The sequence below is a fragment of the Sceloporus occidentalis genome, unplaced genomic scaffold (assembly GCF_023333645.1).
Source record: "Sceloporus occidentalis isolate IW3139 unplaced genomic scaffold, rSceOcc1.0.p SCAF_4, whole genome shotgun sequence".
Lineage (NCBI taxonomy): Eukaryota > Metazoa > Chordata > Lepidosauria > Squamata > Phrynosomatidae > Sceloporus > Sceloporus occidentalis.
Genome location: NW_028316984.1, coordinates 88,018,529 through 88,030,760, shown reverse-complemented (window position 1 = coordinate 88,030,760; position 12,232 = coordinate 88,018,529). Strand labels below are relative to the sequence as shown.

The 12,232-nt window shown below is 40.9% G+C and overlaps 1 protein-coding gene across 2 annotated transcripts in view; it reads right to left on the bottom strand.

Moving 5' to 3' along the window:
- The window catches only part of RIC8A (RIC8 guanine nucleotide exchange factor A), a 35,723-nt gene that overhangs the window by 21,039 nt on the left and 2,452 nt on the right, over positions 1 to 12,232 (bottom strand). The window contains exons 1-3 of one of the 2 annotated variants that reach the window (XM_089520780.1): positions 9,494 to 9,642; positions 9,084 to 9,273; positions 4,568 to 4,615 (exon numbers count right to left, since the gene is read on the bottom strand). In XM_089520780.1, coding sequence (XP_089376906.1) covers positions 4,568 to 4,615; positions 9,084 to 9,167 — 132 coding nt within the window. In that variant the 5' untranslated portion in view covers positions 9,168 to 9,273; positions 9,494 to 9,642. Of the gene's footprint in view, positions 1 to 4,567; positions 4,616 to 9,083; positions 9,274 to 9,493; positions 9,643 to 12,232 lie in introns of those variants that run through there. The other variant, XM_089520779.1, reaches the window with a different exon arrangement.

Below are 12,232 nucleotides of genomic sequence, written 5' to 3'. Positions count from 1 at the left end.
ACGTTGCATGGGATTCTTGCTTTAGTGCTCTTTTAACTAATATTAATGAATAGCTCTATTTATATATATGTAACAAACTACTGTCCATAAAAATTGGTGACTCAGTTGTGGCTCAGAACAGTGAAGTGAGACTGTAGTCAATTGGGAGAAGAGAATGAGACAAAACAGCTATGTGCAACAGCAGGATATGCAAGAAAGATACCTTCCAAGTCACTGCATGTAGCCACAACCTAATTCCATAATCCATCTTTAAAGAAGCATTTAGGATGGGCTGAACAGTTCTACATTTTTGGTAAATAAAGCTGTCTTGGACTAATTCAAAACAACACTGGTCTCTGTGCACAGTGAAGAGTGTGTTTGCCCCTGTACAGAGATGGGCAGTATATAGACCTCCAGATGTTGCTAAGCAGCTCTCCTGAAAATCCCATTATCCCTCACCATTATTTCTGTTGGCTGGGGCTAATAAGAGAGACAAACCACATTTCAAGGGCCACACAAAGGGGCTATACAGATGGGTAGTGGACACCACCCCTTTTTGCCCTAGATTGGGGCTGTAGCAACTGCATACCATGGCCTCCGCAGGGAGCAAAAAGAAGCCCCAAAAATGAACTACTTTTTCACTCCATGGAAGGGGCATCATAGCCATGATAGGGCAGCATGATGACTGTCCACACTGTGCCGTTTGGGTGCTGCGTGTGGGTTGCGCCATGATGCCGTACACCATGTAAACGGGTGCGCGCCATCATGGCACAATGGGGGCTGAGTCAAGGCAACGAGAGTACAGACACTACACTGTGACTCTGCCCACAGGCCAGCACAAAGTGCCAGTCTGTATCCCCCCAAACTCCCTACTCCTGCTCTTTCTGATGTTACTATTGTTGTTGTGTGCCTTCAAATCATTTCTGACTTACAGTGAACCTAAGGTGAACCTATCATGGGATTTTCTTGGCAAGATTTGTTCAGAGGAGGTTTGCCATTGCCTTCCCTTGAGGCCGAGAGTGTGTGATTTGCCCAAGGTCACCCTGCTGGTTTAATGGCCAAGATGGGAATCAAACCCTAGTCCAACACTCAAAACCGCTATGTCACGCTGGCTCCATAGAGACCCCACTTTTCCACACAATGATGCCTGAAGAAACTAACAGTGAATAAGTTATAAAGAAACACAAACCTGTTCTACAGTTACAAACCAAAATAAAGAAGCTTTTCACTAAGTAAGTATCTGTAATAATTATACTACTGCTGTTAACATAGTAATTTTTTTAAAAAAAATTCTATAATAGCTGGTCTGCTGGGCTAGGCACATATCAGTGGATAAAAGGATAAAAAAAACTCCACGGATTTACAAGACTTAGGGTAGCTCACTGTAATTGGCTTAACAGAACTGCCTAATGATAGAGCCAAACCCCTTAATTATTATGATTTGTCTGGAGAAAGGCCTTCATCATGAAGTACACTATTTGTTACCAATGACCACTTCTTATAATTTCTTTTAATTTATATAGAACATTTATACAAATGTGCTCGTGGGAGTTACCGTATATACTCAATGATAAGTTGACCTCATGTATAAGTCGAGGTCCGGCTTTGGGGCCAAAATTATGGATTTTGCCATGACCCGTGGGTAAGTCCAGGGTAAAACTTGGAGGCTCCTTTGATGTGTGTATGTGAGTCTCACTGAGACTTTTTCATAGTTTCAGCTTTCATTTCAGCCAGATGTGCGGGTGGGAGGGGGAACTCTTAAACAAACAGCAATATCAATCAATCACCCAGGACTCTTTCTGTTTGGCTCCAGAGAGAAATAAGCTCCTCTCCACATGGCATGGGGAAATCTGAAAGAGCTGCTATCACATTACCATAGTGACCCATAAATAAGCTAACCTGGGATTATGGGGCATACATTTTTTGGAGTTATAGACAAGTGTATACAGTTCTCCTGGAAATTAAGGTGTATAATGTAATGATGCCAAAACATTATCAAGTATGCAAGTAACAACTTCAGAGACAAAAAAAAAAAAAGATTTTAAGATAATTTTCATACACGCATCATTTCTCCAAAAGACACACAAATTACAGTACAGTCTTCAAAGATGTGCCAACTATAGCAGGTTAAGCCTCTTCTCTTAGAAGAAATCTTCTTCCCTGGCAGAACCTTATTCCACTTGTTGATCTCAGAGACCTGATGACAAAGCAGTCCACTACCAAAACTACTCTTCTGGAAAAGGTCTACCAGCAGAAAAGCCAAAAAATGGGGACAAAATAGGCTAGAGTGAGGGAGAAGCCAGATTACACCAGATCCAAACTTTCTCCAGTGACATGGGGTGAATCACACTGAGGAATTAAAGCAGTCGGATGCCACTTTAACTGCCATGATGCTATCCCATAGCATCCTGGGATTTGTCACGGTGAGGTATTCAGCCTGGTCTGTCAGAGAACTCTGGTGCCTTATCAAACTACAAATTTCAGGATGCTGTAGGATAGAGTCATGGCAGTTGGTGCTGTCAAACTGCTTTAATTCTACAGTGTGAATACATCCATGATTGCAAATCTGCTACAAAATTGGGCCATGCTGAAGATACTCCTAAGAATTTTTCAACATCCCTAAACTTGAGAAGGTTTGGATTCAGCTATTTAAACAGACAGTAGAATTTTCAGTTTTTTCACTTAAGAAGAGTGCCTACATATGTGTAAAAGTGCTGCAGAACTGACAAGAGTTGACAGCTGCAGTATGCTGCCTTATTTTGTTCCATAGTGTCCATCTTCATCTCCTGCCTGCTATACAATGAAATTAGAATCCTTGTTTCACCATCACATAAGAGTGGAGGCTGGATGAAGGGACTAGTGCAAAGCAGAAGGTGCCACAGCTGTATCCTGCTGCTTCAGGTATTTATGGGTATCATATTCAAGGAAGATTAGAACCTGGCACTTCTAATCTAGAGATAAGATGTGTAGACAAGCTGAAAAAAAATTGTTTTTTGTGGGGGGGGGGGGTTGGGCTATGTTCTAGAAGAGTTTATTTCGCCAGCAGTTGTGGCTGGCATCTTCAGAGAATGCTGACATGGGAGAGAATGGGGTATATATACTGTTAGTTGAGAGGAAGCGACTTACATGTTAATCTGTATATTGTTCTGTTGTTGAATAGCAAAGCCTACAGTGTGTCTATTTAATTAACGATCCATTGTCTTTGGGGAAACCCCTCATAAAATGCTGTTTTAAAACACTGAAATTCTGGACCATGCCAACAACTATTAAGTCAGGATGCACAGGGAAGCCATTGAAATCCACAAACACCTGGACAACTTCAACAGGAAAGTAGAAACTCTTAAAGTAAACAAAGTTTGGCTACCAGTCCTGAAAAACACCAAAATCAAGTCCCAGCAAATACAAATGAAAACCAGCCAGGATGAGAGACATTTCCCAGCAGACAATGGATCATTCATTAGACCCCCTGAGGCCTTGTCATTAAGCAACAGAACAATACACATTTAACATGTAAATTGTTTCCTCTCAACCAACAGTATATATACCCCACCCACTTCCATGCCAGCGTTCTCTGAAGATGCCAGCCACAGCTGCTGGTGAAACATCAGGAAGAAACTTTTTTAGAACATGGCCTCATAGCCCAAAAAAATCCCACAAAAACTAGGGATGCCAGTCATGAAAGACTTCGACTTCACATTGAAAAAAATATTTCTGACAAAACAAATTTAATGTATGGAACAATCTGTCAAATTATACTGCAGTGGTCAGTGGCATAAAACAAACATTACAAGGATATGATGAATACCCAAAGGAAAATGGCTGTCATTAGAGGATACTGGCTAGAGAAGCCAAAGAAACAATAAACCAGCCACAATACTCACTCACAATATCCTACAGGTCACCAGGCAAATGAATATGGCACACATGCCTTGTTTATTAATGTGTTTAAGTCATCTTCTTGATCACTGCAGTCAATTCTAACAGAAGGTTTTTGACATTCTGGACCACATGAAACCATTCCAAAAATAAAAGAAGAGGCTATAGCTCTGCAGTAGACTGTATTTGTACCACAGAGGAGGTCTGGAATTCAGTCCTGGCATCTCCAAATGTAAAGGCTGCAAAGTGGCAACACAATCACAAAGAATCTGTCAGACACCTCAAGAGCCATGCCCACTGGGAGCAGACAATACTGGGCTCCATGCACCAATAGTTGGGATCAACTTCCCAAGGCAGCTCTGTTATGTTTGTATCGAAAACTATCAGGAGAAATGGATCCTTTGTGTCTGGATATCAAAACATACTTCATTCCTTATGCAATGCTTTCCCCTACCAGTAGTTCAAACCCTGTGAGTCAATATTGCCCTCACTCTGGCTCTTGCCACTTTGACTTCAGAAAGTTATGTTGCATGTTATGTTAAGTACATTTTTAAACAACCATGCTCAAAATGGCAACCTTGGTCTGGAAGGAAAAGCTGTCACATGAAGAGGAGAATGTACTATTGTTTAACCCTTTCTCCTATTCAAAGAAATTACAATTTGTCAGCCTCATTGTTCCTGATGGATGAAACAAAACAAAAACAGAACTTACCTTTCTTTCTTCCTGTTCCTCATTTTCAAAGGTGAAGCACTGTGATTTCTGGGAAGGAAAAGCAGAAGACTGAAACAATGAATACTTTTTAAGCGCACAGAAAAGTTTTGAAAAAAATAATGACCACTGACTGAACACTCACCCACAGAATGTCAAACCAGTAAATAATGCAAAAGTAGGGATAGTTTTTAGTTTAAGGGAATGTGGGAGCTTTGAAGATATTTTGGGTTTCATGTAATGCAATGGTGAAGAGCACAAATAATACCCAAAGAGACTAAGTGGTTTATGATGCAAGGCACAGATTCAAGTACGCTTGGACTGTACTCTCTAAAGCTATTTGCACCAGGAAAGCCCTCTGAAGCCAACAGAAATGCACCAGGAAACTCTCAAGATTGCAGTCATATCCCCCCAGGAAAACAGAGAAAAGTTTCCTCATGCTTATGTCTTCAAAATAGGGTAGTTATCTAAAGTGTAATACACCATTATAAGGCTGAGGTACAAGGTTACTCTAGTTAGACAGAGTTTCTAAAGGAAACTGGTACCGCAAAGGGAAAATCCATGGGCACACAGAGCTCTGTTCATCTTTGGAATCTGATAAACAGCTGCTTAAGCAGTCAGCTGATTTTCAGTGGGAAAATGTCTTGCGGAAAAGGTTACATTTTCTCTCCCAAATTATGGTCACAATGTAAACCAAACCCCACACAGTTTTGGGTAAAAGGGGGAAAAATGGAGTTCCAATCACAAAACTCCCATATAATGTCTAGCTTGGTTCATAAAGCTGGGTGTTGTCAGCATAGATAGCACTACACTCCATAAACCTGGATTACCAGCCCCAGCAGGACCCAGTACATGTTTAAAGGATGGGGGGGGGGGGGGCTGACCTCCATGGGATGCCACAGGATAGCTCCCATGGAGAGGAACAACAGTGTCCCTTCACAACCTCTTCTGAAACTTGACTTCCATTGTGGGAGAAAGGCAGGATATAAGTCCTTGAAATAAATAAATAAAAATAAATAAAAACTAGCTCTGAAGAAAGAAGCAGAATAATTGGAAAATTCTAACTCCCATTTCTTTTCTCAAAACATTGTCCAGAAGGGTACAACAGTCCACACTATTTAATAATATTTTATTTTTGTATCATTGGGCCTGTACAGACAGGCCAAAATAAAGCTGCTTCGGTTCACTTTGGAGGTATGCTGTTTAAAAGGTGCATGAATCCTAAGAGTCCAGAAGCCATGCCAAAGCCATGCTCCAGTCCTTAGGAATGGATCATGGCTTTGGTGCAGCTTCCAGACTCTTAGGACGCATGTATCATTTAAACAGCATACTTCCAAAGTGACCTGAAGCAGTTTATTTTCACCTGTCTGTATGGGGCCATTATTTCAAACCTTCAGAACTCTTCACATGTGTGCTCCTTGTCACAATACTTAAATGTCTTAATTATCCCCCATATGACAGACTGGGAATGACGAAGGCTGAGAGACAAAAAGAAGTCTGCATGAGGTTATATTGCCTTTTGTTCCTAATCCCTACATGGCCAAGAAAGGGAGTGGCCTCTCCCTGAATTGAGATCCCTCTAAACCACCACATTTTGATAGAGGCAAGATCTGCCTTTGCTATGAAACACTACATGTATTGCAGAGGATGAGTACTAGGAAGCATATCTTATAAGTCTGCTGGTATTTACCATTGAACTGAGAATGCACCCTAGAATATGTTTCACACTCCTACAGCTACCTATTGTGGTGGAAGAACAGTAATACTGGGTGGGTGTTTAAGCTGTTTTTCAGGGTAACATGGCCATCTTTAGTGATCTTCTCAATTAATTATTGGTTTTTCCTATTATTGTCATCTCTTCTCACCCCATATTTTTCCTCATGAATCCATTATGATATATGTTTGGGGACCCTGGCGATATCCAAAATACACATCAAATAAATAAAGTTGTGAACTCCCTGATAAGCTTCCAAGGAACCGCAGACTCTTGTATGCCACTGTTTGACAAGCCACCAGCTTACCCAACACAGCTCAACATCTGAAATACTGGGCCTCCTGATCAGTAACTACAGATATCCTCCACATACAGTGGAGAGAAAATGAGAGACCATGGGGTGGGGGGGAAGCAAATAGGATTTTCCTGCCTGTGCTTGAAAGGGGAACTTGCACTCCTGTACAACTCCCTGGTCAGCTCCCTAGAATCCTGCAAAGGGTTTTCCATTTACTGAATTATCTTAACTTTTCCACTATCAAGTACTACTACTACAACAACAACACAGGTCCATATAAAACTCCTTTCACTCCTTTCACTTGCCATCCTGAATAGTTACTACAGTGCGCCTGTTATACGCGGGCGCACCATACATGGCTTCTAGCATACGCAGGAAGCCTACACTGGAAGAAGCCTCGGCATGCCTGGAAGCAGTAATGGGGCACGTGCCTGTTGCGTGTGCCCTGCACCGTGCTGTAGGCACAAGCCCCATTACTTTTAATGGGGCTCCAGCATATACGTTTTTTCCCTTATGTGGGGAGGGGGGGGGTCCGTACTTGTACTTCCTTAGTAGTATATTTCAAACTTTTTAAGTCCAGGAAAAGCTTTCCATGTCTAGTAAGAAACCACTGTATAAGCTACAGAATATTTTGAAGTATGTTTTAAGACAGTTCACGGAGTTCACTAGCTAAGCTTAGTGGTCCCACGTGAATTAAGAATATGTGGCACATGAGTTTGCATTAACACTGTCCTATAGCTGCACATAACAAGAAAAATGTAGAAGTCTTAGGCAAACCATCCCTCAAAGAAGTTTCCCAATTATTACAGATCTACTACTGATCCTTAGTAGTACACTTGCAGGTTTTCCCATCTCTCCATGCAATTGGAAAACCTCTGTTTCAGATAACATCTTGGTTTGGGTTTCATATTGTAAGTGGCAAACATCTGCACGTTAATGGATGAGGTTCCTTCTTAGTCTCAAATCAAGATCATTTATGTCCTGAAATGAAGTACACAATAAAAGTGCTAATTTTATGACAGGGCTTTTGGAACAAATGTCATTCAATTGCCATTGTAATGAACAACCAGCTCTGTGGTAACCATGCATTATCTACTGTGCCTCATCATTTGGGGCTCCATGACACAAATTCATAGAACATTTCAGTTTATCTCTTTTCACAGTGAGAAGTAACCCTGAATCATTTATGAACATTTTCTCTTTAAATATTTTTCTATTTTACATATATACTAAAAGAAACAAAAGAGAGAAAATGAGGAATACTATAAGAATGATCATTCTATCCATAAACTAAAAGAAACAGTTTAAACTGGACTGCTTGTTAACAAAGCTCTTAATTGTTCTACAAATGTCTAAGTTGAGCGGCCTGACACACCTACCCTCACACTGATTTTGCTATCTGCCTTGAGTGACATTCTTTGAGACAAAAGTGGAGCATATATCCAATTTGGGTAAAACATCCCAAATTATCTAAAAGAATTTCCTGTAGTCCTAAAAATGTAGGTGATCAATTTAGCCTTGCTGTGTTTGCTGTAAATAAAATTTCACAGAGGTAAAACTTTCCCTTATAATTCAGGCAAAAAATTGAGTAGCAGTACACATGTTTTGCACAAAGACAGTCCCTGGTGCAATTCCCAGCATTTCCAATAAAAAAAGAATCCAGGATGATGACTGCTAGTTGAGGCCCCAGAATGCTGTTGGCTGAAGTCATTTTTTAATCATTTTAAATTACACATCACATAGGAAATCTCCTCCATGTAGAGCACATCCTGGGCCAACATAATTGTTAATGCCATACATCTTCCCTTCTGCTGACACAAATCTGCCCATCTATTTCTCTGGCAATCTCACTTTGGCCAAAACAGCACAACCATTAGGCATGTAAATCTAATTTTTAGCAAGAAAGGGAAAGAGAGCGGTCATAAAGCTGAATACGCTGCATTCGTTTAAAAGAGCATTAAAGACCAATCTCCTCCAGCAGGCTTATCCAGATGATTTTTAAATTGTGAATTCTGAAATTATGACTTTTAAATGTGGGTTGTTTTAATATGTGTAGATCTTATTTGTCTTTTTAAACTTACGTGTATTTTAAACTGATATGTTTTAAATGATGTTGTTTGCTAATTGTTGTTGTCTCAATCTATGGGGAGAGGTGGGTAAGAAATAATAATAATAATAATAAATAGAATATGTTATCAAATTTAGCCTTGCTGTGCTTGCTGTAAATAAAATTTTCACAAAAGTAAAACTCTCCCTTATAATTCAGGAAGAAAACTGAGTAGCTGTTTTCTATTATTATTATTATTATTATTATTAAGAAGAACACGCAGAAAAAGCCTACTGTCTTGGCAAGCAAAACAGATGCTTGCTTACAGAGGTTAATAACATTTGATGGAAGCAAAGTGCAGGCATATTAAACTGAAAACAGCACACCACGAACAGCACCAGAATGATTCCCTGACAGACCCATCACAGTGGCATCAGGCCAGCCACTCCCAAGGAACACTCACCTCTTGGTTGTAGATCTGCAACACCTTGAGGACAGTGTCTTGTTCCCCACTTTCTACCGTCTCTAGCACAGTCTGGAGCGCCATTGCTCCACAGAATGGCGGTGGCCTGGAACGCCAGGGATTGTGGCAGGGGGCCTTTGTAGTCTGGCTGGATAATTATAGATGTGCAGGGGGGCTTGTTGTCACACAGCTGAGGAGAGAAAGGAGGAAAACAAGTGAAGCTGCCCACTCCGGCACACCCGCCTGAAGCACAGAACAGATGGATGGTTCTAATAAAACCAGCCAAGAGCTCCTTCTCCTTCTCTCACACACAGAGTAATCCTCTTTCTCTTTGAGCTTTTTAGCATTTAATAAATGCCCTCCCAGCAAAGCACCTAGCAAGCCTCCCCCTCCCCCAGGCTGAGGATTACCTCAAAACAGATAACTGCCTGCTGCAGCTCTCTCAAATAGCCTCTTCTCTCCTCCACCCACTGTCCTGATTTCTGCTACTGCACAGAAAAACCTAGAATGCCCAGGGATATCAAAACATGGCAGGCACAGAGCAGATAAACATGGACATGCATCCAGGCTCAGTTATGTGCAGCGGTAAATGTTTTCCAGGTGTAGAAAGGAGGAGAAATGGAAAGACAAATTTTCCATGCTAGCTGTGTCTGCAAATCTGAATCTGTCAGATTTACTTGTGATCCACATCTCTGTACCTGTTCAAAAACACTGTAGTTTGTAAGGGAGACAATGACTTTGATGACCTCAGACCTTGAATCTGGCTGAATTTTTTCTGGACAATACTTTTGATGTAAAGTACAAAGGGCAAGCATTCTATAAATCTAGAATTACCCCTAAGCACAAGCAATCTGGGAATGTTTTACAGTAATATAATTTGGCTGTTGTGTAGCTTGCAAGTCTAGGCAGACGTGCACCGTGTCCAAACCTTTCCCAGTTATAAGGGCCAGGGCAGTTCTGTAAATGGAACACGCTAAATTATAAGGCCAAGCACTCAGGATATTATTATTTATAGCCTGCCCAATCACATAGAATCTGGGCGAGTTACAACAGTAGAAGAATAGAAAATAATACAATACAAATCAAACAAAATTAAGGACAGACTCAGTTCCCAGAATTTTCTAGCACTGAGCCTGGGCAGTTAAAGCAGTCTCAAACTGCAGTGTGTTTTGAACCTATGTTAAACATCCCATCTTAATTTGAAATACCTCACCACAAAGCTATTTGTAGGCAGCTATTTAAGAGTGGAGTGGTGTTGCTTTCCCTCTAGTAGCCAATCTAATCACCACACACTTCACCATACATGATGGAAGGTTTGATGACAGGGTTGGGAGACCAACAAGCTGTCAGCACACACACTGCAGAAGGCGATGAAGAGTCTGTCCATAACTCAATCCATATCCTGAGCACTTGGCCTTATAATTTAGTGTCCCATATACAGAACTGTATTTGGCCTTTGTAACTGGGAACAACTTGGACATGATAAACATCTGCCTAGACTTGCAAGCTATGCACCAGCCAAATTATATTAAAACAGGGTAACATTCCTAGATTGCTTGTACTAAGAGGTAATTCTAACTTTATAGAATGCTTGCACTTTACATCAAAACTAAGGAAAATATCTGTGAAACTCATGTATCCTGAGTCTGCATAAATTATGAAGTGGCTCTTCATGTAGACATATTTAGCTGCTTGCCATTCTTTGCAAACTAGGGAAGAAGAGAATCCAAGCAATATTCAAATAATGAGGGCAGGGTGAGGAATAATATCTCACACAACCAAATAGGGATCTTACTGACTAGTCATAGGGAATCTCAATTCTGTTAAAGCATTAACAGCATTGGGCCCTTTTGGCTGCTGTCACACTGCAGAAATAAAACTGTTTGACATCACTTTAACAGCCATGGAATTCTGGTATTTGTGGTTTTGTGAGATAGAATCATAGAATCGTAGAGTTGGAAGAGACGACTAGGGCCATCCAGTCCAACCCCCTGCCATGCAGGAAATCCAAATCAAAGCATCCCTGACAGATGGCCATCCAGCCTCTGCTTAAAGACCTCTAAGGAAGGAGACCTGTCTCCACCACACTCCCAGGGAGTTTGTTCCACTGTTGAACAGCTCTTACTGTCAGGAAGTTCCTCCTAATGTTGAGGTGGAATCTCTGTTCCTGTAACTTGGGTCCTAATCTCTGGAGCAGCATAGAACAAGCTTGCTCCCTCCTCAACATGACATCCCTTCAAATATTTAAACAGGGCTATCATATCACCTCTTAACCTTCTCTTCTCCAGGCTAAACATCCCCAGCTCCCTAAGTCATTCCTCATAGGACATGCCTTCAGAGAGCTCTGGTGCCCCACCAAACTACAACTCTGAGAATTCCATTGCACTGAGTCCTGGCAGTTAAAGGAGTGTCAAATAGTTTTATTTCTGTGGTGTGGCAGCAACCTTAATGGATTATGAAGGCCTCATTTCATTAGTATTCAGCTCTCTTTTAAAATAACTTTAGTCCACTTCAGAAAGGAGATGAAAGAGTCTGAAAGCATAATCCATTCTAAAAAGAATTATATGGTAATGAACAGCCTCCTTCTGTGCACAAAATAGGTTCACTTCCTCATCCCAGGACACTGCTACCTGCAAATAATTAATTGCAACTAGAACTGTGATTCAGTTCTAGCCCTAGATTCCTCTGGACTTCATGGGGTAAGAACAATCGTCATAGCACCCACCCACCCACCCAACTCACATTTATTAATTCAGTGAGCCCTCCACATTCACTGGGTTTAGGGGCACAGGACCTCTATGAATGTGAGAAAAAATGCAAATAAAAACCCACTTTTTTTTTAACCTAAGATAACATCTAGGAATCTCTAGGTCCTTCTATGCAACTCTGTGGTCAACATCTGCTGGAAACTGACCGCAAAACCACGCTGGAGTTGGCTAAAGAAGTGTTTTCTCTCAAAATTTCTAGGTCATCCAGCATGACTTATGGTCAACTTCTGGCAAGTCATGCTGGAGGACCTAGATCCTAGAAAGAGCATATTAATCAAATATGCAAAAGTAGAAGCCGCAAATGTGGAAGGCCGATTGTATTCAGATCATATTACTCTGTTTTTTTACTGCTTGGTCTTGTTTTGTAAAAAGATAAAAGTG